The sequence below is a fragment of the Pimephales promelas genome, chromosome 23, assembly GCF_988280905.1.
Source record: "Pimephales promelas chromosome 23, fPimPro1.hap1.1, whole genome shotgun sequence".
NCBI classification, from domain to species: Eukaryota; Metazoa; Chordata; class Actinopteri; order Cypriniformes; family Leuciscidae; genus Pimephales; species Pimephales promelas.
The window spans coordinates 27,289,888-27,314,864 of NC_142791.1; the positions used below are offsets into that span (position 1 = coordinate 27,289,888).

Consider the following 24,977-nt stretch of genomic DNA (forward strand, 5'->3'; position numbering starts at 1 on the left):
TGTCTCAAGTCTCATTTATTTCAGTAATTCAACTTAAAAGGTGAAACTAATATATTATAAAAACTCATTACATACAAAGTGAGATATTTCCAGCCGTTATTTGTTATAATTTTGATGATTATGGCTTACAATTTTGAAAACCTTTTCTAAATATTCTAATTTTGAATTTGGGGTTTTCATAAGCTGTAAACCATAACCATCAAAATTATAACAAATAAAGGCTTGAAATATCTCACTTTGCATGTAATGAGTCTATATAACATATTAGTTTCATCTTTTAAGTTGAATTACTGAAATAAATTAACTTTTGCATGATATTAAAATTTTTGAAGTTTCACCTGTCCTGTATAAATATATATATATATATGTTTTATATAAATAAACTGAATAAATGGTAGATGGGATCAGAATTCTGTAGGAATAAATGCAATGACTTTTACAGTTAATTGTCTAAACTAAGCTCTAAACTAATGTTTCAGAGCATGCAGAGCTCCTGCTAATCTCTCCAGAGAATTCCTCCAGCCTCCGGTCACCTTCATTTGCATCGTCAAACTCAAAACAGCTCTGGCAGGAAATCTTCGGAGGGTCTTTCCTTCTAATCCGTACATTATTCACAGCACAGTGGACATGAGGAGCGGCTAGCGTTCGCGTCTGCAGTATTAGCACTGGCTGATGTAATGGGTTTAGTCATTTTGCTGTTGGAAGTGCATAACACTAATGCTAATCCCATCAAACCGTACCTCTGTGATGTCACTGAGCCGTGGGTGTGGGTATATACGGGACGTCCCAGGGATGCCCTGTCTCAGGCGTAAACCTGGGAAGATCTCCAGACGTCACAACCCACACTCGTGTCTTTTTATAGCACGGTTACTACGTCTTATCCTCGACTAACACATCAAATACGTCACTTGAAAAGTGCATAAACATACAAAGATGTCCCATATGTTCTCTGCTTTATTAAAGTCATCAAAGCAGTTTGATGCTGGACCCAGTATTGCAAGCTGATTCATCGTCTGTACTTTGAGAAATATTAAATAACGGCCTCCCAGCATGCAATAGGCATCATTTTAGACCCAATATAGTCCGACTGTGAGGAACACACGTCTAGACACAATAACCTTGAATTTGGTTGCATTGTCGAAATAACTTGTGAGATGTGTGATATTCCATCTTGTGCGCAAATTTACAAGGTGATTACAAGGTGTTCGGTTTCATTTCTTCCCTCATTTCATTTCTTTATCTAATTGAGGACTAGTCTATTCTTGGGCGATGGTTTAGATATAAGGCCTAGTGTCATCCAGGCTCTTTTTAAGTGGTGTGTTTCCGGCTTCTAAACCGCTGAAGTAGTGACTTTTATCTCTTTAGGTTCCCTGTTTTTTGCATGCAATGACGTTTAAAGGCACAGAGAGAGAGAGTGTGTGTTTGTATAGCAGTCTCTGGTGTGTGTGTTTTGTGTTATTTGTTATCTACGCTCCAGGGAGCTTTGGCGGACAGCATGCAGTAAATATCACAATGTGAAATGAACCATTATAATGCTAAAACAATAGTGCAGATGCAAATAATGGGTGGCATGTCGCTCAGTGAGTGTTTCCTAAACAGATGAACAGAGGAATTTTACAGTTTTACAGAATGCATTGCATAGTAATAAAGTTTTTCACATTTTACCGGACTGAAACGCGCAACAGTAACAGAAGAACGCAAGCTAAGCACGTGGACCATTTCAATGCACTGGCCAAGCATTCGCAAATGCATTGCATAATATTTCTAGACTTAAGTTAGAGGGTAGAGAGTGTCATAAAACTGTAAGTCCTTCACTGAGCGTCTCTCAAACGCACTCTAAGCTCAGTGCTGGTTAATCCTTCCTTCATTATTTTGCTGCGTTGCTTTTTTGCAGTAATTGATTTTCCCAATTAGTGACGGCATAAAAGCATATGCAAAGGTCATTCAAACAAGCTTACGTGGCACACGGACGAGCCCTGTCCTTTTTAAACTGTTCACAGCTCAACTGAGTAGATCATTTCAGTGACTTTAAACCCTAACACCCACAATTCAATCTGATGGCATATAACTGCCTCAATATTTCCTGAAAAGTGCTCGAGAGAAAAAAAACGAGCTTTTCATCATCCATGAAATCCCTCCACAGAGAAACAGGGGACCAGTTGAAAAAGAGTTAAACGCAAACATGGAATGTGTGTATTTGGCTGTGTGTGTGTGTGTTTCCAAAAGAAATCACACGGCAGTGATAACATTTTTAAAATTCTTTCATTGTTTTTTTTTTTTTCAGTGTGCTCATCCATTAAAATTCCTCCCTCTACAAAACACTAGTCACTTGATGCATATAAAATTTCATGTTATTATGATATTTTGGAGTCTAGCCTCTTAGTAATCACTGTAACACTTTAGTTTAGGGTGCAATTCTCACTATGAACTAGTTGCTTAGTATCATGCATGTTACCAGGATATTGGCTGTTTATTAGTACTTATGCATGTAATGCATGACCATATTCTACATCCCTTAATACCTAAACCTAACATCTACCACCATACTAACTACTAATACGCAGTTTATTGAGGCAAAAGTCGTTGTTAATAGTGAGAATTGGACCTAAAGTAAAGTTTGACCAAAATAACCATAAAAATAAAATAAAATAAAATATTATTCTAAAATAATTGTGTGATGGTGATAGTACTTTTGTATAACAGTTATATATTTTAAATAATTGTTTAATGTTTTAATATTGAGTAACTTGCATGTTAGAAACAATATTTCCAGTTACTTGCATATGTGCTTCATCATTGAATGAATCAGTGATTTAAAATTAATCAGTTGAATGAATGATTAAATTCCTCACACAAAGACAATGATTTGTTTTCTGCCCGAGTGAATCAGTGTTTTAGAACAAATCGCTACATAATGATTCAATGACTCACTTAAAAAGTCTCACAACTTGACATCATAATGATGTAACCTGCAATATACTGTGCTATACTATACAAAAATATAATATAATATAATATAATATAAAATAATAATATAATATTGACTTTCTTACTTTGAACTCACAACTTCTATAGAGGTATGCGCGTGACGTCATCGTCGGCCGGAGTGCCTGCAGTTCCTCACAGCGAGTGGCAAAAAGACTGAGCGGCTGTATATGTGTTCAGCGTGAATGCCCCGAAAAACAAACACAACACATATAAAGTGGGAAAAAGCTTTGCGATTGACTGTACAACTAGATTTGACAACAAATCAGTCAATATGCTGAATTTAGCTGTGAAACCATACACATATATTTGATATTGTTATATATATTAACAACTCATCAATTCAATATTTATTATTGCATATTCTGCATTATTGGATGTTTTTTTAATAAACACTGACCAAAAAAAAAAAAAAACTATAAAGTTTTATGGCTGAACGATATGATGATATATAGGCTATATATAACACTGATATAAGTGATCATCCGGATTTAGACCGACCTATATTGTATTTATATAAAGCATTCACAGGCATATTTGCTTTATGTTTAGGTCTATTTTGCTTTTATTTCCCCGGTGTCGAAATCAGGCAAACATAAACATCAGGCAACACGATTCCTGGCTGCATGTCAATATCCATAGATCACTGGATCTTTAGTGAGTTGTAAGGAACACTATATTGAGTCCAACATTTAGTTTAAATTGATCAAATTGTTCGTTTTAGTCACATTTTTGCAGTTTCCCCTATTAAATCCAGTCACGCAGCAGATCTTTTGCCACTCAATCCGGCTGAGGAACGCATTCTCATCCTTAAGCGTCATATGTGACACTATATGACAAAACGGCCAAATACTACGCACATGGCACCCGTTATCGTTAATATAACACGCGCTGTGATGGGTAGGGTAGGGTAGTGTCATATTACACTAAAGGGTTTATGACCCCTTGGGTTCACGTGTTATATTAACGATAAAGGGTGCCATGTGCGTTTTGTCATATAGCGTCACATATGACGCTAAAGGATGAGAACGGGCTGGGCTGAGGGGGGTTGTTCTGGCGGGAAAGTGACGTCAATGCATTCCCTCTATTAGTGATTCAAGGAAAACTAGTTCAAACTGACTTGTCTGTTTTGCAAACAGAAGCAAATGAAGCTTGTCATTGTTCAGTTTCTGTAATTGGGATGTATGTTTGCACTATCGCTGCGTGTTCTGCTTGTGACGTACATTAATGTTTGCTCCTCATTGCTTAAAACAACATTATAAGTCCATTTCTATCACAAAAAATTTCAAATGAAGCGGTGAATGTAAGGATTTTAAGTTCGTTCAAAAAAGAAAGACTGTGTTGTTCTCAAAGCAGGGAGCTTTGACATGTCTTGACCTGACAAATGCATGAACTGATGTATTACTAATCTGTACTAACACAGAACTGCACTGAAATGTTTGGTTTTCACATGGAAATAGACACTGAAGTGTTCTGCGGTGCCTTAGGGAAGACGACTGAGATGAGAGATCTGTCTTAAGGCTATGAAACACAATCTTAATATGATCTGAACTCAACCCTGTCGTTTCTGAACGCAGGAACACCAGCTGAACAGCATATGGCAGATCACTGGACCATTGATCTCTTCTGAAATAACAGGCATGGTGTAGGTGGAAGTGAAAAACTAGGCAAAAGTGTGACGGTTTAAAGCACACACCCACACGTGCACAAAGCAGAGGTCGAATGCTTTCAGTTCTCACAGAACAATACTGTCTTGCTTTAGGGTGGGAAAGGAATTGTACGGCGCTTTCGCAACTTATGTAATTTGATCATAGCAAAGAAAAATGCAAATGATTGCTTTCCTTCCAAATATTTAGGAAGCATTGTTGGTACATGAACTAAACCAACGTTAAAGGTTTGTTTAATGTCATCCGTCTGCTTTTATGATGCCTCTGTTTAAGTTGTGACTTAAACTAAAGTGTGACACTCCTACATGAAAGTAGACACACACGGACCTCCGTTGAACTGAATCCCTGTTGATGAGCCACACTTACGCTCATTTATCACCATCGTAAAGCAGCATGTCAGAGCCATGCCATTATAGAGCCCTAGAGACAAGCAAGTCATTATAGCTGAAGTGCCACTGTTTTTGCTCTGTTTTGTTTTTCGGGCGATGACATCAGACCCCGCTGTTCGTACTCGGGTGTTGACGGGCTGGTGAACCCATGAGGCCTGCGCTCACTAAAAAAAGCCTGTGGTTGCACACATATCGTGGGAAAAAACCCAATGTGGCGAGGGAAAAATAAACAGTCACATGACGTTTTTGAAGCCTAATTTCCTGAGTGACAAAAGCTAATATACACTCACAGTGTGCTGTAATGCCACCAAAAAAACATGATCCTAACAGAAGGGGATTCATTGGATGGAGAACCGTTAAAATACTGGCTTGTGATATGAACAAAGAGTGCTCATAAACGGCTGTTTGGATGCTAATCTCAATGGAAATGAGTAGGTTTGGACCTTAACAAGTGGAGAGTGACCTTTAACAGGCAAGAATGAACATCATCATATTTGGGGAAACTTCTATAGAGGTGAACAACAAACACTACAACACATAGCCTATAAAAATATTGTCATTTGCCTCCAATAGCAAAATAAAAATCAGTTCACAAAAGAGGGGAAACAATATTTGAGAGATACACACAGCAGCGTCGACTCGCTTTATGGCACTTAAAACCATAAGATAACGGCCAGTATAGTCTTATAAATGTAATTTGTTTTTGTTGAATGAAACCACATGGCTGACCATCAGCAGCTTTGCTCTTACTACACTGACACACAGTGATATTTAGCTAAAGATTAAGACAAATCTACAGGCAAATACTGTATGTGGAACCTCAATGTTTTGGTGTGTACCTACCAATTACACAAATACACATACAGTAGTGGCCAAAAGTGATGTCCGGAGGGGATGCAGTATGTGTTGATAATGACCCTATACAAGATCGATTAAATCGTAAAAATATGAGGAGAATATTTGAGAGTGTCTTTAAATATGACGTAAGACCATAACTAAACTAAGATTAAGGTATTTATCTGACAAACTCAAAAAAAGGCAAACTTTATTTTACTATGCCTTCATCATAATCAGTTATAATTTATAAGTTATAGTGTTCATAATTAATTTCTATGGCAAAACTGGCACAATTTGTCATGCTTCATTGTATTATAATCATAAATAAAATAATCGACTCCAAGCACAACTATGCAATATGCTTACAAACTGTATTCTGAGTAATATTTAGATGCCGGACATCATTGTTGGCCACAACAGTTCAGTTTCCTTCTGCAAACCATTTTCCCCACTCACCATATCCAGGAATGCCTTCGGAACGGGAAATTGTTGACGTGCATCATTTTTTTCTCCCTTCCTGTGTTACTGCGGCCAGTCTTCATTTAAGCGAAGGTGTGGTTCGGGTTGGCTCCTCTCGCTCTCAGAAATAAATAACTCTTATGCCGGCCTCGGGATAGCCATTATGCACCCTTACGTGTCTCCACTGAAACTCAAAAACGAGAAATAAATCCACCTGATCTTCTCACTGTGTGCTATTCCATAGAAGAGTCCTGAGAAGACGCTCCATTCATTTCTAAACGTCGACAGTGTGCGTAAATCAAAATTAAGGCAACGAAACGGCAAGCATATTACACAGAAAAACAGTCTGGATGGTTAAGTGGTTGTTCCATAGTAGTAGAGCAAAAATAACAAACAAAGAGCAGAACGAGGGTCTTTCCGCTGCCGTCTGTATGGGATTTGAAACTCACTGTGGTACATCCTCATCGTGAAGCCTCCACATTAATAACTGTTTGAGGAAAATGCTTCATTTGGCCATCGGAGATGCTTCCCCATTGAAGCCCGGAGGTGCATGCCGTCCCTTCTCCGAAATATTCCTGGTGCAAACAGCCCAGATGCCATGGGGAGACGGATGACGGGTCCGATTCGTTCCGATGGGCTTTATTGTCCCCTGGAAATGTTGGTTCGCCCCAAAAAAGAGTCTGTCAAACACCTCTATTGATCCTCTGAGCTGTGATTAATTCAGCGGTGTTTGCTGAAGGAATGGGTGGAGTAGCCGTGGAGGATGAGATGGAGAAGAGAAAACACACCGAGTGTCACCTCAGGTTGTCCGCATTCCTGTGTGTTCCCGTCTCAGACGTCAGATTTGGCAGGCGTTGACAAGGTGCCGAGAGAAGCAAATTAAAACAGTGAAAGCAGAACGTGCTAAACCTCTCGTCAATCACGCGAGCTTTCTCTCTCCGTCTCCCTCACTCAGTTTCCCGGTTCTTCTCGCTCTCTGTCGCTCTGCTGCAGCGCCGGCTCTGGGCTGTACAGGGTGTGTGTGTGTGTGTGTGTGTTTGGGAAAGACTGTGACTCGCTGTCTGTGTGTGAGCGTCAAGGGGCCCTACAAGGGAAACTCTGACCAGCCGACGACGCTCAGCGCTAAATAAAGCACACGCCTGACAGCTGGAAGAGCCTGTTTCTGCAGCGCGGAATTAAAGCCGATGATAATATCTCAAAGGTCAGGAGCAATGACAATGATAAGGCAACACACAATAAGAGTTAAGATATACCCTGAGACAATACAGTCCTACAAAACTTGCTCTAAACTAGCTGGGCTGCTTGGGCTATAAGGTACGAGAACAAAACACCATGTTTGAATTAGAAATGCCTCATGGGAAAGAAAAATCTTTTATATCTCGAGAGTTTCCCAACAATGGAAATCCTGCTTTTGGTTTTTCTCGTTTCTCCTATTGAATGATAATCATCTCAGGTTTGATATATCAAAGCCAGAAATCTCAGAGGAATCGGCCAAGATCAAATGTAAAAAAATAAAAATATTCAAACTCTAAAGAGTAAACTCGAGCACTGTGTCGTCGCTCATGAGCCTCAGGGTTCCCCAACGTGTCTGGCTGATGCCATTTTAGGACAAAGAGAAAATTGCGAGCAGACAACTTTGCAGTGATGCCTGTCTCAAAGAATTACGCATCTTGTCGGACTACATTCCCTTTTTTAAAAACCAGGGGGAAAAATCCAGACAGATCCTTCCCTGTGACATAACTCAGTCTCACCTCTAAATCTGACTGATGTTTTTATGCAGGTCCTAACACAGCGTGGACATAAATCAAAAATGTCAATCATGATCAGTGTTGTGCAAGTTACTTCCAAACTGTAATACATTAGGTATTACTTGTTACTGGTATTTAAAAGTAATTCATTACCTTACAATATTACTGTCCCAGAATTGTAATGCGTTACATTACTCATGTATTACTTTTGAGTTACTTTCACCAAAATAACTAAGTAGAACTTAACTTTTGGGCTGTAACGATATAAGCAATATGAAACCGAAATCGCGATTCGCCACATCCACGAACCTACAGAATCGCGACACACCTCTTCCAACTCCAGCGTTATTCTCCTAACCGTCCAGATCCAATGCTGCCTTATCTTTAAATTAGGCTATTAGTATTATTTGAAGTTAACATTATAAAATACGTAGACCTACACCACAAAACTAGTTAATAAATTATTTAAAATTGGGGAAGTCCAGCATTATGGACATGACAAATAAAAATTCTCCGAAAATTCATGTATTGAAACGTATATAGGCTATTTCCTTAAAGGACTCCAGACATTAGACAAATATCAGTCTATGTTTTATTTTTATTATTAGGGAAAAGACACACATTCATGCGTGACAAAAAAAATAGGAGGTAAAATATATTTTTTGTAATTACACTGCGCAAATCGGATGAGGAAGGGTTGGCTCTCCAGTCTCCATAGAACTTAAAATATTCATTTTATTTTAGTTTTCGTGTTCGTTTATGAGGAAAAAACAATGTTACAGACGCGACCGCTTTGAACTGGCGATAAAAGACTGCTTTAAAACTTTCACATAGTCTGTTGCCTTTAAGAAGTAAAAGCAGACAATACACTGTAATACAACTGTAAAACAAGCCTCACTGAACAACGAGTAAAATATTACTGACGAGTAACGAGTAACGAATATTACTGAAAATTGATTAGTAATGCCTTACACTACTGCGTTACAGCTAAAAGTAATATGTTACTGTAATGTATTACTTTTGTAATGCGTTACTCCCAACACTGATCATGATCGAGATGTCATCACAAAATAGTTAATGAGAGAGTGTTTTCAATGCCACATGCCACTAACATGATTTATGTCTTGGTTTGTTCATGTGTGTTGAGTACAAATGCAAATCTGAATCGACCTCAAAGCTGGACACTATCAGGTGCAAAAAACTGAGTTGAAAACGATTAGTAGACAATGATATCGTTGTTTTCGAGTAGTCGTTTGATCTCACGTGACCTAATGTAAGGGCTTGGAATATCGTGATTTGACCGCTACGGTGCTGTAGCGCTAGTGTAATGCAGCCCTTACAAATGCTTTTGGTAAAAGAAAAAAAAAACTGCAAACGAATCCCAACTAGCAAGGTTTGGGAAAGTTTCACAAAACTTCAAAACAAGAATGCATTCGTGTGCAATACATGCAAGTCGAACTTGCTTTTATCGGGAGCACAACATGCATGTTGGAGCACTTACAGAGGAAATGACATACTATGTAGTGGTAAATCTCTTTATTAGAGAATGCAATACTATTAATAATAGTAATACTATTATCAATAATAATATAATTACTGTAATGTGATGATTTATTTTGCATAGAATAAAGCTTGATTGAGCTTAGGAGTCAGGGCTGTTTTTATTATTAAAACATTATTAGGTATTATAGTCTTATCACTCGCCTGTATTTTGTTCCATAATCATGAAGACGTACAAAAGGAGATGTTAGGAAGAATATCATGGCAGTTACTTTTTCTTTTTCATTCTGTAAATTAAAAGGCGAATGAGAAAGTCTCTGTCAGCTCGATTTTCATCAAAAAAAAAATATTGTAATTTTATACGTAGAATAATGGTTTGCAGATTAATATTTTACCATTATTTGTTTCCTTAAGTAAATTTTTTAAAATATTTTTCTGTTTCAGCTCTAAGTGAATGTCAAAGCAGAGGTCCTATTAAACAATGTTTAGAGAGCATTTGTGTGTAATCTGAGTTGGACCAAAAACTTAAAGAGAATGACCTGTTTAGTTGGCTCAAAGTTCATTAAAACAACTATTTCAAAACCTGAACTGATTTTCTTTTTTTATATATTTGTAAGAATATGTATAACTCAATGTTTTAACTAATTCAAAAAGCTGAATAATCGTTCCAAACTCACTGAGTAGTTTGTGAAATAATCGACGAGTAGTCGATTAATCGCTCTAATAATCATTAGATTAATCGATTATCAGAATAATCGTTTGTTGCAGCCCTAGACTTTGACATTAGAGCTGCATGATTCTTTATAAATTGAGAATTATGATTTTACAAATATCAACAAAACGATTATCTTACAAAATTGTCGACATAACAAAATCGATTACATAACAAATATTACGATTTAAAATTTGAAAGAGTGGATGATTCAATAACTCAATCATAAATACATCACTTGTTTCATTACTGGATGAATCAGCATTTGCGAGTGAATTTCTTGAATGAATGATTCACTGACAAAAACATTTTTAACAGTCACTTGTCGCCACCTACTGGTGTAATGATGAACTCGATAAAATCATTATTTGAAGTAACTTTCAAAAGATGATTTTCTCTATTTTATAGTGTTTATAAGAACTATAAACTTGTATGGCAGTACTTCTGTGATCATCTGAATATTTGTTACAGCAATATTAATACTGTGTTGTTGAAAAGACTGTTTGTGAATACCTATACATAAAAACTATGGATCAGTGGCCGTGCAAACACTGACCTGAATGTCCTGGTATAATTTTGTTTTAATAGACGAGGAATAAGATCGCTTGGCTGATTGCGATCTTTTAACAATTATTCGTGCAGCTCTAAGTTCATCAGAAAAAAGGCCACTGATAAAAACACACTCAGGACCATGGCCTCTTCATGCTGTACCTATCAAAAACAGATGAAAAGGTGAAACCCCAAAATGGATGGATGGATAGATGGATACAACATGACAGTTTTGTTTGAGCACCAATTTAGTCATCAACATCTCTCTTCGCAAATATTCACTTCAGCTGAGATTTGTTACATAAGCTCTGTTCACTTCAGTGTGGCCTTATATTACACACAGCAGAGGCTCAGTATTTACTTATTAAAACCTCTGTGTAGCTCAGCGCTGGGCATAAATGTCACTTTGTGTTTTCTGCAGTCAAGCGAGAGCCTGATGCCCACAGTCACTTCAGATCAATGTGAACATGCAAACGGCACAGAAGCGCCCGGAGAGCCGCTGTGACCCCGTCTTAGAGAAGCTTTCCTTCATCTCTCATGAAAACTCATCCTCAGGAACAGAGCCACAGGCTAATACCTGCTTATCAAACTTATCTTGTACTGTACTTAACTGTAGCTTGAAGTCATTAAACTACAGTCAAGCTATTATAAAAACTAACAAAAATCATCGAACACCTCACAATATTCCTCATTATAATAATTAATATGCAGAATAAAGGGGCGGGGCCTGGTTGAGTTAGTTAGTAGTGTGTTAAACTGGTGGTTATGGAAACGGGCGGGACATTTCCCAAACACACTCGACCAATCACAACACACTGATTCAGACGGCCAATCAGAGCACAGTGTGCTTTCAGAAGGAGAGACAGGAAGTAAACAGAGCGTTACTGACAGACTGGGAAGAGAGGAGCCGCAACAATGGAGAATATGAGACAAAAAAAACAACATCAAGACTGAAAAAGGGCATTTAGTTCCTCTTTAAAACTATTTAAGGGAACTAATAATTTATATAATCAGATTATACAGCAAAACTAAATAAAAAACAACTATTTGAACAAAAAAAGTTTTCTGAACAAACCAATCTGCTTAAATAAATCAAGACTTGTCTAATTTCTATTTCAGTGCATGCCTAATTTGGCTAAATATTTGTCTAAGTGCACAGGAAATACTTGACGAATTGCTGAAATGTGCGTTTTTAACTGCATGTGTCCTCTGGTGAAACTTGTAATAGACATTATCCACGTCTCCTATCCTTCCTCAGGGCCCTGAGAACAATCCCCCTGGGCTGAAGGACTGAAGATAAAGATGAGCATATTTCCTCTCGAAGGCCCTCATGGCTCTATCTCCTACTGTAGTACGTCTACAATCTGCCGCCCTCAGTCGGGCCTCTGCCTGCAGGAACACGAGCTGATAACACAAGCACACACACACACACACACCCATCAGCTAAACTACTCACATTTCCTCTCGGAGGGAGCGACCTGCAGCTTTCATACACTACCCTTTAAAAGTTTGGGGTCGGTAGAATTTAAAAAAAAAATGGATCAAAAATACAATGAAACAACAATATTGTGAAATATTATTACAGTTTAATTGAACTGTTTTCTATGTGAATACACTCTAAAAAATGCTGGGTTGTTTTAACCCAATTTTGGGTCAAAAAAGGACAAACCCAGCAATTGGGTTACATTTTTGAATTACATTTTTAACCCAATGTTTGAGTTTGTCCATATTTGACCCAAAATTGGGTTAAAACAACCCAGCATTTTTTAGAGTGTAGATGTTAAAATGTAATTTATCCCTGTGATCAAAGCTGAATTTTCAGCATCATTACTCCAGTGTCACATGATCCATTTACATTTATGTATTTGGCAGAATACATAATACATATATACATATTTACATATATTTATGTATTTTATCCAAAGCAACTTACATTGCATTTCAAGGTAAACTGTCTTGTGGTTGGTTTTGACATTGACCATTATGACAACCACCTGACAGTTTAATGTAATGTTAACCCATAAAGCTAACGGGTTTCTTAAGTTTGATAATTAATCTGCTATGTCGTGTTTATGACAGGTTGTGTTGTCTTGGTAATGTCAAGTTGTCATGACAAAGACACTGACAGGTTATGATGTATTGGTTTATGTCAAGGGGTCATAACAAAGACATCTCAAACAATGTAATATTTGAATTAAAAATGTCATAATTGAGTGAATGACACTTAATGACAGTTGTATTACTATTACTATTTGTAATATTTAAAAAAAATATATATATATTTTTTATCGTCTGTACAGCATGTTATGTACAGATTATTTTATTTTATCGTATGTACCGCACTTTGGTCAGCTCCTGTTGTATTATAATGTGCTTTATAAATAAATTGAACCTTGAACCTCGTCATAAACGTGCATAAAATCTCCTTCGTATTCATGATGTGTCACGTCAGTCTTATGCACACCCACAGTAAAGTGTTACCGCCTTTTTTAATATCATAAAAGTCTTTACTCTTACTTGTGATCATTTTAACGTGTCCTTGCTGAAAAGTATAACATTTAGTTTAAAAAAAAAAAAACTTTTGAAAATTATGTAAATGTAAATGAGAACAAACAGAGACTTAGTTTCTCATCTCACACTTTTACACATTTCAACCACCTTATTTTCTGAGCCAGTGTCTCCTGAATCTACTTTACCAGCAGAGCTAAAGGCTAAAATTATTTAGTTAACAACCTGAGTACAAAATACCAAACACAAAATAATACAAACTGGCCATTGATGACTGCACACAAAGAAACAAACATATGACACAATGCAACTGATGTTAGTTTGACTCACAAATGAGCTAAATCTTTTAATTTATTTTAATAAATCACATTCAGATTCAAATTGATTTTTACTTAGTTTGAATATCTGAAATGATGCATTTTAAAATTTTAAGTAGCTAAAGCGGGGGTAAATTCTAACGTCTCCCTTTGAACATGACTGTTGTTTGGATCATCGGCTGATTTGTTGTTTAGTTTTGTTGTTGTCTTTTAACATGTTCAATAAAGAAGAAAAAAAAGACTTGCTGAATACTTGCTGAAAACATCTGATTTATTGACTGACCGCATGTTTATATGGCAAAGGGTTGGTCGTGTTGCGAGAACAGAATTCTGGGAATGTTGGACTGCATATATAGCTCATGCATATATTCACATCTTATCTCTCTGTTGCCATAATATCAGATGCTTGATCTTGTATGTTAAAAATAGCAGAGGTCAGGAGTTATGTAAGCCAGACAGGCTGGAAAGGCCAATGAAGAGTGTGTGTGTTTGTTTGCGTGTGTGTTACTGCAGCGGGGGCTTGTCACTGGTTGTTCTGGGATGCCTGGATGGCTAAAACGGGAAATGTCAAGCACAGCCAGGGCAGGTATAAGCTTCAGCGTTGTGCAAGGTCACATCTCGACCCCTGCTGAGCAAAGCCCACAGCACTTCGAGTGCATGACCAACTTGTACATGCATCTGAATGCGATCCAGCAGGTACAGATGTGGATTGCTTCGAACTGTACTGTGTCTCTGCAGATGTAGCCAATGAATGCGCTGACTGTGCAAGCGTGGGAGGCTCTTGGAAAAGCTGTCGGAAGGCTATACGTCTGCGATCGACTCCCCGCTGACATGCTTTCTGCAGCATTCGCTTTCATTCTCCTTATTAACACATGTCAGACTGTATGTCGTAATCCCCAAACCTCTGCAAACACAACACAAGAGCCTGTGTGACAGGGAGGGCTTCGATTCAATGCTTTTGAACAGATGTTGAAGGTTTCGTAGCACAGGCCACACAATTATAGCATTTAAATAGCAGTTTCCATTTCTGAAAGCAACAATAGTGCAGTTCATCATGCATGGAAGCTAATTATGTTATCAATCACATTAATAAAATATGCCATTGTTTTTACTTTACGGACCAAAATAACTTAAATGAGTATAAATAAAAGTGTCTGAAAATTATTGTTAACAAAGAGCCCGTATTTTACATCCTCAATAAGTATCCACATCCTTCCAAAACAATCTTTAAATCTTCCAGAATATGCTTCACATGCAACTAGATTTAAATTGATCTGACATTGTTCAGCCAAACTACTTCTCACCACTACGTTCTGTTGGTTTAGCCCCTTCGCTGTCAGAATGGGGGTTAAAATGCACTATTCAAACTTAAATGGTTTTAATTCAAGGAATATATACCCACGTTTGGTCTTGTTTTAAAGTAAACACTCAGCAGATTACTGCTGAAGTGAAAACACTTCAAAACATGAAAGTATGAAAAAGGTATGGAAGTTTAAATTTACAGTAAATCAAATATACTGCACTTTATATTTTTTATTTTATATAAAATATATATTTTACAAAATATTTTTTACTCTAAAATTACTATAAAATCAAAGCCATAAACCTAACCAAGTTATGTTTCAAGTTTGAAGTGGATATCACAAAAATTGAAGTTCCCATGAGATTTTTGTTCAGGCGTAGTACCAATAATAGCCACTGGGTGCCATTGAATTCCATTGAATTTAGTTGTATACATTCTGCCTTAACAAATTAATACATTTCTGTCCGAATATCACTTCGGTCACAAAAATTTGGGACTTTGAGACACAGACCTTTCGGACAATATGTGTTTTGTCAAGATGAGAAAAGGTTTTGAACATAAATTATAAAAGTGTAATGATGCCCAAAAGGGGAGGAGCCTGATCAAATAAGTACCGTTTCTATGGTAACGCAACGTTCAATTATAAAACTGTGTTCACAGGATGAATTCTGAGTTTATAAGCTTTCAAATGATACCAAATTTATGATAACTACTAAAAAAGGCGATAAAAAATTATATTATATTTTAGAGAATTATATATATATATATATATAATCATTTTAGAGGATAATATTATACTATAATATTTTATTGAAAAAATACTAGATTATATGTTTTTATTGTGAACTTTTAGCATAAAAACAGAAGTTTCAATGATTAATAGTGGGTGCATGGACTTTTTGTGACAAAGGTCAGAACTCGACACTTGTCATAAATCCATCAATTACTCTTCCTAAATAATTTGTAACACAAAACAGGGGTACAACATCTATTTAGAAGTCTTAGACCTTTCCAACGATATATAGATTTAAATTAAATTTCAAATTATACAATTCCGATTCAGTTTTTGAATAAATTCCATTTTAATTAAACAATACAATTTCAAATTATGTGATTCAAATTCTGTTTTTGAATGCAATTATTCAAGTTTAGCCATTCAAATTCAAACATAAATGGTTCAAATTCAGTTATTTCAGCCCATACAAGTCATCCACATTTATATAGCGCTTTTAACAATGTAGAATGTTTCAAAGCAACGTATTTCATCAACTCACGAACACCTGTTTGAGAAACTTGACCTTTAGTATTTACAACGCTTTTGGCATTACAGAGAAACAAGGAATGTGGGAGGAAAGTCCTCACGCATCGGGAGCAAATGAATGATCCGTAGAGATGAATGGTTTTATGAACCCAGCCTCACAACAGATGGAGCAATTACAGATACATTGTGAATTACTGCGAGCAAAATCCAACACCATCTGTCAAAAAATTAAAAAATAAATCAGAAAACAGGTCCACTTGGACGGGATGTTCCTCAAGAGTTCCTGGTGAATTAGGCTGCTAGGCAAGTCTGTGAATAAAGTGTGATTCATCTCCAGTTACATAATCTGAAACAGTACGTACTATTTTTTAGGAATCTGACAGTGATTTTTATGGATGACTGCAAGTTGACAACATCGACAACAGTTATACTAGTTAAACTCATCCAGTGTCTTACAATTGTAGCACAGACAGAAAATTGGACAGTGTGGTGAAATAGGAACAGTCTGTGCAAACTATTCAGTGGAAGATAGCAAACAAAAGACGGCACAACGTCCTTCTCCAACTGTGCTTCATCTGAAGTGTCTATAATATACACGGTTGCTCTAATCTCATCAAAAACTGTCACCGAGGAGACGAGCACCTTGAGAATTGCAGTTAAATTATTTATTGTATTATGTTATAATTTATTGTATTAAAATTTCATCAAAGCAGTGGATATCTGATTCAATCTCAGATCACCATTTATACAACACTAGAAATAAGGTAGCGCCGTTGACCAAAAAAAAAAAGTATTTCGATATGTCTCGATACTGAGATATTTGAAACGCTTTCTTTTCTGCCGTATCGATACACCGATTCCAGCTGCGCGTTCTCACTCTCTCTTCAGTTTCACACCCCTCCACACGTTCACTCACTCGTCTCATTGGCTCCGATTAATAGTAGGGTTGGGTATCGTTTGAATTTGAACGATTCTGATTCCGATTCCTTGTTTCGATTCCGGTTCCTAACGATTCTCGATTCCGATTCTTTTAAGAGGCAGGGTCAAAAAAGTTTAGCTAACCTTGCTAACCAACGGCCTTTCTGAAGGAAATACTCCTGTCACAAATACTCCTTTTGTCACAAATTTTGCATTTTGCCGAGATTTCGTTATTTTTAGAAAAGTGAAGCCACACTTTGGACCGCTGACGTAAGCTACTCATGTTCGACTCGCGCGGTTATGCCAACACTTCCGGTAGACGCTTCTTCGTTGGTGTTGTTCAGCGGTTTCTTCTTCCGCTCGGCGGACTGTGAATATCGAAACTAGGAATCGAAATTTTAACTTTTGAACGATTCCGGGAAAAACGAAAAGTTAGTCCCGGTTCAAATCGATACTCGATTCTCGATACCCAACCCTAATTAATAGTGCTTGTATTGCGCATTATTTGTCATTCCTGCTCGCACCAAAAGCACACGCACCACTGATCTATATAAATTATTATTGCGTATTGCGTTTAAACGGCCAAATGCATACAAAATGATGTCAAAATGCTGAGTATTCAGATAAACACAGTCAGTTTTGGAATGCAAATAGTTAAGAAAGAAAACGCATGTTGTGTAACTGTACTTTGGATCTGTGCGTTAGCTCTTAAAGTGACAGCAGCCTAATAATCCTGCTGCTGTCTGTCATGTTATTTAAAGAGCCCCAATTATAGCATTTGAAATGTTCCTATTTTTGTTTTAGGAGTTCCCAAAAACAGATTAACATGCATGCAAGGATAAAAAAAACACTTTATTTGTCTTATAATATCCATTTATTTTTAACTGATTTGCTCACCGACTCCCAAATGATTTGTACAACGACTCATTTTTCCGAACCACTCCTTTGCGGGACGCTAATCAGCAGTGATTGGTCAGATGACAGACCCATTGTTTGTTAGCATAACGCATAAACATATTGATAAAGCACTGCAGTACTACAAGACGCTCTATTCTTTATGACAACTCCAATAACACACATAGTTAAAAAAAAATTGACATTGGAGACCTAGAAGCTGCGCTGAGCGTAACTTACACACACACACGCGCACACACATACTTATCGCACCTTCCCTCCTCGCGCACGGCGCTACAAAACCGCGCAAAACCCATAAAAGCAACAATTATTTAATTATTTTAATGAATTAAATTGATTCATAGGAGGAAGCTGATCCATATACACTGGGTAAGTAAGTTACTGAGCCCTCCGCTTGAGGAACAACCGCTTGCGAATCCACATTTGAATTCATTTATGTTTTTGAACGATACATAATTAAAATGATAAAACACAATCGGGCTATACTGTTGTGGTCCACAGATTCTTCACATGCTCGTCCCTGGACAATGAAAACAAAGTGGCTGAACTATCTTTGCATTGTAGAACACAGCGTCTTCTCGACATGATGCTATGATGAAGTATTTGAATGTGTAGACTTCAAGTTTAACCAGCTAATGACTCGTTTCAAAAGCTATAGTCCACACCATATGAACAGTCATTTTCAAAAATCCATGATAGGGGCTCTTTAAAGAGCAAAAGACGAAAAGAAAATCACTTGCTGCTCTTGTAACTTCAATCTGTATTTAATTTTTACAATGAAGACTATCCAGTGTTATTTTTTTGATATTTAATTAGAGTTACAGTGCAGGACAGTGTGAGTCATTTTACACGGAAAATAAGTTCTCAAATGTCATGATATCATATCGGATCATAGACGGATCACGCCGTCACAGATGGCAACTATTCCCTAGTAAGATGAACCAGAGACCTGCATGCATCCAGAGGCCATGACACGCATGCTTGATGTGTGTGGGGAACTTAAAGCACCACAAAGACACGTGCAGAACCACTTGACGTCAGTGAGGTCTACGTTACAGCGCTGTGAGTGACATTTACGCACATCGATCTCTTCACCGTGACTCATTAGCATGCACCGCTTCTGCTAGCACCGAAGCACTGGCAGTTTGGAGGCGTGAACCTTTCAGCATATTAAGATGGCAAATAACCACCTCCAGAACCCTCCGCTGCTGCTCAGACGCCCTCAACGATGAACCTTTGCACTTTGGTGGCCTTCGTGAGCGAGAACGTGTGTGTAAATCTCACTCACTCAGCCAGATACACGCAACTCAAGGCTGTCAGTCACGATTAAGGCCTGGAAAGAAATGTACTGTACAATAAAAGTGGAACATATTTCTGCTGTAAATGCCCCACGATGACATGAAATCAAAATTAACTTGTTCAACAGTTGATCTTGACGGAATTACGCTACTAGCGTTAGCTGTCACTTTTGTTCAAAAAAATCCTGTCCGATTTGTGAGACATAAGTGTTCATTGAATCGATTGTAAAATCAAATGTCCATGTCTAAAGACGTTTCCATTTTCAACACCAAATATAGGCAAATCCACGGACACCTAACAGGGATGAGGGCGATTGAGACGCACAAGTCAGCAATATTCCTGATGGTTTATTGGCGTGAAGTTTCGTCCACAATGACAAACAGGAGCGCAGCATCCAGGGATTGAGATTAACACACTCCAGCCCGCCTAATGCGGGTAAAAATTAACTTTGGCGGGAAATGCTGTCAAATCACGAGCTATGTTTAATCACTTTGCTGATAGTTTGTGTAAGACAAATCTGCGCGGATTTAGTGCAAATACGCAACTCGTTATGATTCCTCGTTATATATTAAATATAGTATATTGCAGAATCTGCTCATTTCTGGTTTACTTGAACACACACGTCACTACACAACACATAACGGCGCGCTTGTTCACTTGCATTGAAGTAATAGCGAATATTAAAAAGCATTTGGTTTGATTGGCAGGCTGAAGGGTATGATCTCCCCCTCTCATTGATTGGCTGTGTCAACATTGTTAAAATGGTCGAGCTCCCTAAAGCCTAGTTCACACTACATGATTTTAAGCCCGAATTGCGAATCGTTGAGCTCGCCGACAGGTCAGGGTGTAATCGCGGGGGATTAGCGGGGAATGAACGCTCGCCAATCTGTTAGTATGAAAGAGCCAACAACGCATCAAAGACGTGTCGCCGAGCTCAGAAAAATATCTAGCATGCTAGATATCCAGAGCTGTTGCACGACTCAACCTCAGTGATGTCATGAGCTACAGCCAATCAGAGCAAGGCATGGGTTGAGGTCACCGGGTAAATCTTTTTTTTTTTTAATTGCTATGAAAAAAATTGCAAAAAGCTCACATTGACAACAACATAATCAGTTATTAACACATGTACACATTTCCCCGCAAATCATGGTAGAAAATGTGAATAAAATGTGCATATTTTGTGTGGGCCTAGTCATGATCGGAGCTGGAAAACCAAAAAAGGCTTCGAGCAGTTGAACACAGATGATGAAACCGGCATGGGAAAAATCCCACACTCACATGAAGTTCCCAAGCAAGAATAAAGATTAGGGCTGAGTATTAGACAAATTTCACAATTCGATTTCGATTCCGATTCACAAGCTTGCAATTCGATTCGATTTCGATTCGATTCAATATTGATTATTTTGGATATCAGTTACAATAAATCGCAAATTTTCTCAAGGGAATCATATCTCTTAACTAATGCTGTAAACTATGGGAGTCTAGTTGTAGCCTATAGGCTTCATTAGCCTAATATGAAGGTAATAATGAACTGTTTTGTAGCTATACAAACACTTAAATTACACTTTTATTTATTTTTATAATAAGAAGATAATATGAAACATAAACGTTTAAATGGTGGCCAGATTTATTCAAATATGCATTAAATATTGAAGAACATTAAGATTATAATGCATATGTAATATGGTGTATATATTTAGCAAAATGCTCCTCTCTGGAGTTATTTTTCTAGCTGACTAACGAGTTTATGTGGGTTTTCTGGGGTAAATATGACGATACATTGATTACAAGCTGTTTAACTGACGTCTTTCCACGGTTGAAACGCTGATTGAGCGAATCAATGTGACATGATACGGATTTGGATAAGTTGTACTCTATCTTTAACACACTTTCAGATGCTCATTCATGTTTATTTGGCGCTGTGACTGTATTATTAAGCCGGAAGAGAGATCAGCGCTGCTGCTTCTCCAGAGCGATCTCACGCCACAGCGCCAAAACGCTATTTATGTTTTTGAATTTCTAAAGAAAATGGACGTAATTTGAAAATTTAGACTTTGTTTCATATCAATAGTAACAAAGGACAAAGATTATTGTGATTTTTTGGATGCGCGCAGCCGCGATACAATGATCCATTCATTCAAATGAAACAGGATGACTAATCGATTATTGAGATTTAAGAATCGATATCGGTTCGTAAAAATGAGAATCGATTAATATCGAGAAATCAATATTTATTACCCAGCCCTAATACAGATGCTTTAATTCTGGAGTTTTCAGAGACAAAATCATGCTTGTTCCCCATGTAAAATGAACAAACAGACAAACGAGAGCTATTTTAGCAAAATGGTAGTGTGTTTTTGTGCCGCGTGTCAAGAGCCTCAACTCTATTATCAGGAGTAACACAAAGAGAGACTTCCTCTCAGAGTAAGAGCCGTTTAATGGCACATCTGGTTCAACGGCACTCAGCTGCAAGAAGAAGATGAAAGCAGAAGAAAACTGTTCTCTGACTCACCATTTACACACTGACCTGCGGGCCAACACCTGTACAGTCAGCGCAGGAGGACACTGTCCACAACTACAACACACACACTCGAAATCATGGACACTGTACCGGACTAATGCAAAAAAGAGCATAATGTTTCATGTACGTAAATATAGTAACTTGAGCTTGCTCTGAAACAACTCGTTTTTTTATATTCAGCAAAGATGCATTAAATTGATCAAAAGTGACAGTAAAGACAACTACAATGTTACAATTAACTTTCTATTAATCAAAGAATCCTGAAAAATAAAATAAATGTCCACAAAAATATGAAACTGTTTTCAAAACTGATAATAATCATAAATGTTTCTTGAGCATCAAATCATCATATTAGAGTGATTTGTGAAGGATCATGTGACACTGAAGACTGTTGATCACAGGAATAAATGATCACTTTACTAGATATTCACATAGAAAACTGCTGTTTAAAATTGTAACAATATTTCACTTTTTTAATGTATTTTTGATCAAATAACTGCAGCCTGGGTGAGCAGAAGAGACTTCTTCGACTCCAAAACTTTGCTTACCATATACAGAATAAACATTATTTACTCTTTTCTGACCATCATCCTCCCTTCATTTTTCTAGTTAAATCCCTCCACTTGAGAATATGTCACTTAACAGATGTATGGTTGTAAATAAGTTAGTATAATTAGAAATAAATGGATTGGTATCAAATACTGTATGCTACGTCTATAATGTGAGATTTATCATGATAGTTCATTGCTGGGAAGAGAGTCTTAACAGATGTAGGGCCATTTTAACACAACTAGTGGACTGGAGAAAACCCCTGCAAGTCCTGCCATTTTCACTAAATCAGCACTGTGTCATCATCCATCATTCAGAACAGCATCACTCTCATTTACAGCCCACAGTTCACTCAATGCTGCAGATCCACACTAGTGATCAACCGTACACACTAAACTTAAAAAAAGAAATAAAGATTTGACATTTATCGTGAAATCTCTCTATATCAACTGAGATCATTGTTTTGCCCATCCCTAGATCTCACTTTAGGATTGTGGGTCGTGAATTCAGCATCTCTTTTAAATCTGAAATCACATTATGAATGTGGCTTCTATACCATCAAGCTTAGGGTACATCTGTGCCACACATCTTTGTTTTGCTAAAGTCCTCCTGTAGTCAATAATATAATCCCTCAAAACTAATTTTTAATCTGAAAAATTAAATATTTAAGCATTTCTCCTTGAAAAAAAATAGTTTGAATGTAACTCGACACCCTCGCCTCATTTAGTATTTGAGGTTCTATGAATATGCAAATGAGCCCCGCCCCCACTCACTCACTGGTTGACGATCACACGTTGATCTGATTGGTTACAAGGTCGTTTGTGGCGTCAGAAACACGAGCGATTTCAAACTGTATGTTTGAGACTGTCTTTGGTTCACTGCAGTTTAAGGAGGAAATACTCAACAATGCTGTCCACTTTAAAAACACCACATAGGCATATAAACAACATTAAAAGCTGGATTTTCATCACAGGGGGACTTTTGCACACCAATTTTCTCTTCCAGAAGCAAATTTTCAAGCTCTACTGTAAAGCAGGGTTGACGTCACTTCAGCTTCTTCCAGACGAAGCGGATCTATGAGGTTGAAGATGCTGAACTGCGTCATTCCTTCATGGGTATCCCACTTGTGTTTATTTATGAACATCTTCAGCACTCGCAGTGGGTGAGGCTACTGTGGTTTGGTCAGAATCATGGGAAAACACAGCCTGCCATTTTCTTCAAAAACATCTCTTTCCCACACACACACACACACATAAATCCATGAAATCCTGCAGGCCCAATGACCATGAGATCGATTCCCAAAAAAGACAGAGGAAACGGGGATCGTTTTAACAACACGAACAGACAGCCTGAGAAATGTGAATATGCATTCATAAAATCAGGCCACAGCGCTCACAAAGTGACTCCTTCTCATGACATCACATTAACAAAATAGCAATAAAGCTAAAAATAGTGCAAATGTGCACATGATGAATGATTGTCAAAGAAGAAAACTATTTGCATGAGTGCATTTTTAGTCACTCTATTCCTCAAGTGGAGTCAAAACAATACACACATAACAACTTAAAAGACTATAGAAATATATTTACACACATTCATCACACATGCATACATACAAGTGAAACTCGATAAATTAGAATATGGTGCAAAAGTTCATTTATTTCACTGATTCAACTTAAAAGCTGAAACTAATATATTATATAGACTCATTACATGCAAAGTGAGATATTTCAAGCCTTTATTTGTTATCATTTTGATGATTATGAACCTTTTCACTATATTCTAATTTTGAATTTGGGGTTTTCATAAGCTGTGAGTCCATAGTTATCACAATTATAACAAATAAAGGCTTGAAATATCTCACTTTGCATATAATGAGTCTATATAATATATTAGTTTCAGCTTTTAAGTTGAATCAGTGAAATAAATCATACATTCAATTTTCACTATATAATGATAATTTCATCACTTCTGATACAATACTAAAAAGAACAATCTAATGATGATCATTTCATTTATTATACATCGACGTTCTGTAAGCTAATATATGGCACATTTTCACTCAAAGAAGCATCAGCAAAAAAAATATATATATATATTTCCATGAATTTCTCATGTATAAAAAGAGATTTAAACATGAGATATGACTTCTGAGTCGACGGTTCAATGAGTTGAACAGACTCAGGCCCAAAGGAACTATGACAGATCTATTCCTCCCTCTTTCTAAAATGGCAGCCTGAGGCTTTATGTTTAAAGATCAATAATCAGTCTGCAGGAAATCGACTTATGCCGAGGGCATGAAAATGTCTGATTTGAAGTCTCATTTTTGCAGTAACCTTAAGATAAACCCCATCCTGTGGCATCTTATTCTTTTTGAGCCGCATTGATCTGAGAAATTAAATAAGAGCCGAACCGTAACCTACAGTGTTTACCATTCATCAATTATTTCAGAGACACTACACGGGTTATTGAGCAGCTGCTAATGGAGGTGTGTGTGTCTCAATGTGAGAGAGAGTAAAAAACAAGATGTCAAAGGTGCC

At 37.2% G+C, this 24,977-nt stretch overlaps 1 protein-coding gene across 6 annotated transcripts in view; it reads right to left on the reverse strand.

The window, feature by feature from the left end:
* The window catches only part of LOC120483083 (3',5'-cyclic-AMP phosphodiesterase 4D), a 280,021-nt gene that overhangs the window by 78,547 nt on the left and 176,497 nt on the right, over nucleotides 1-24,977 (reverse strand). Inside the window, exon 1 of one of the 6 annotated variants that reach the window (XM_039677957.2) lies at nucleotides 6,335-7,474. The exons of the other annotated variants lie outside the window; for them this stretch is intronic. Coding sequence (XP_039533891.1) covers nucleotides 6,335-6,420 — 86 coding nt within the window. The 5' untranslated portion in view covers nucleotides 6,421-7,474. Of the gene's footprint in view, nucleotides 1-6,334; nucleotides 7,475-24,977 lie in introns of those variants that run through there. 6 annotated transcript variants of the gene reach the window in all.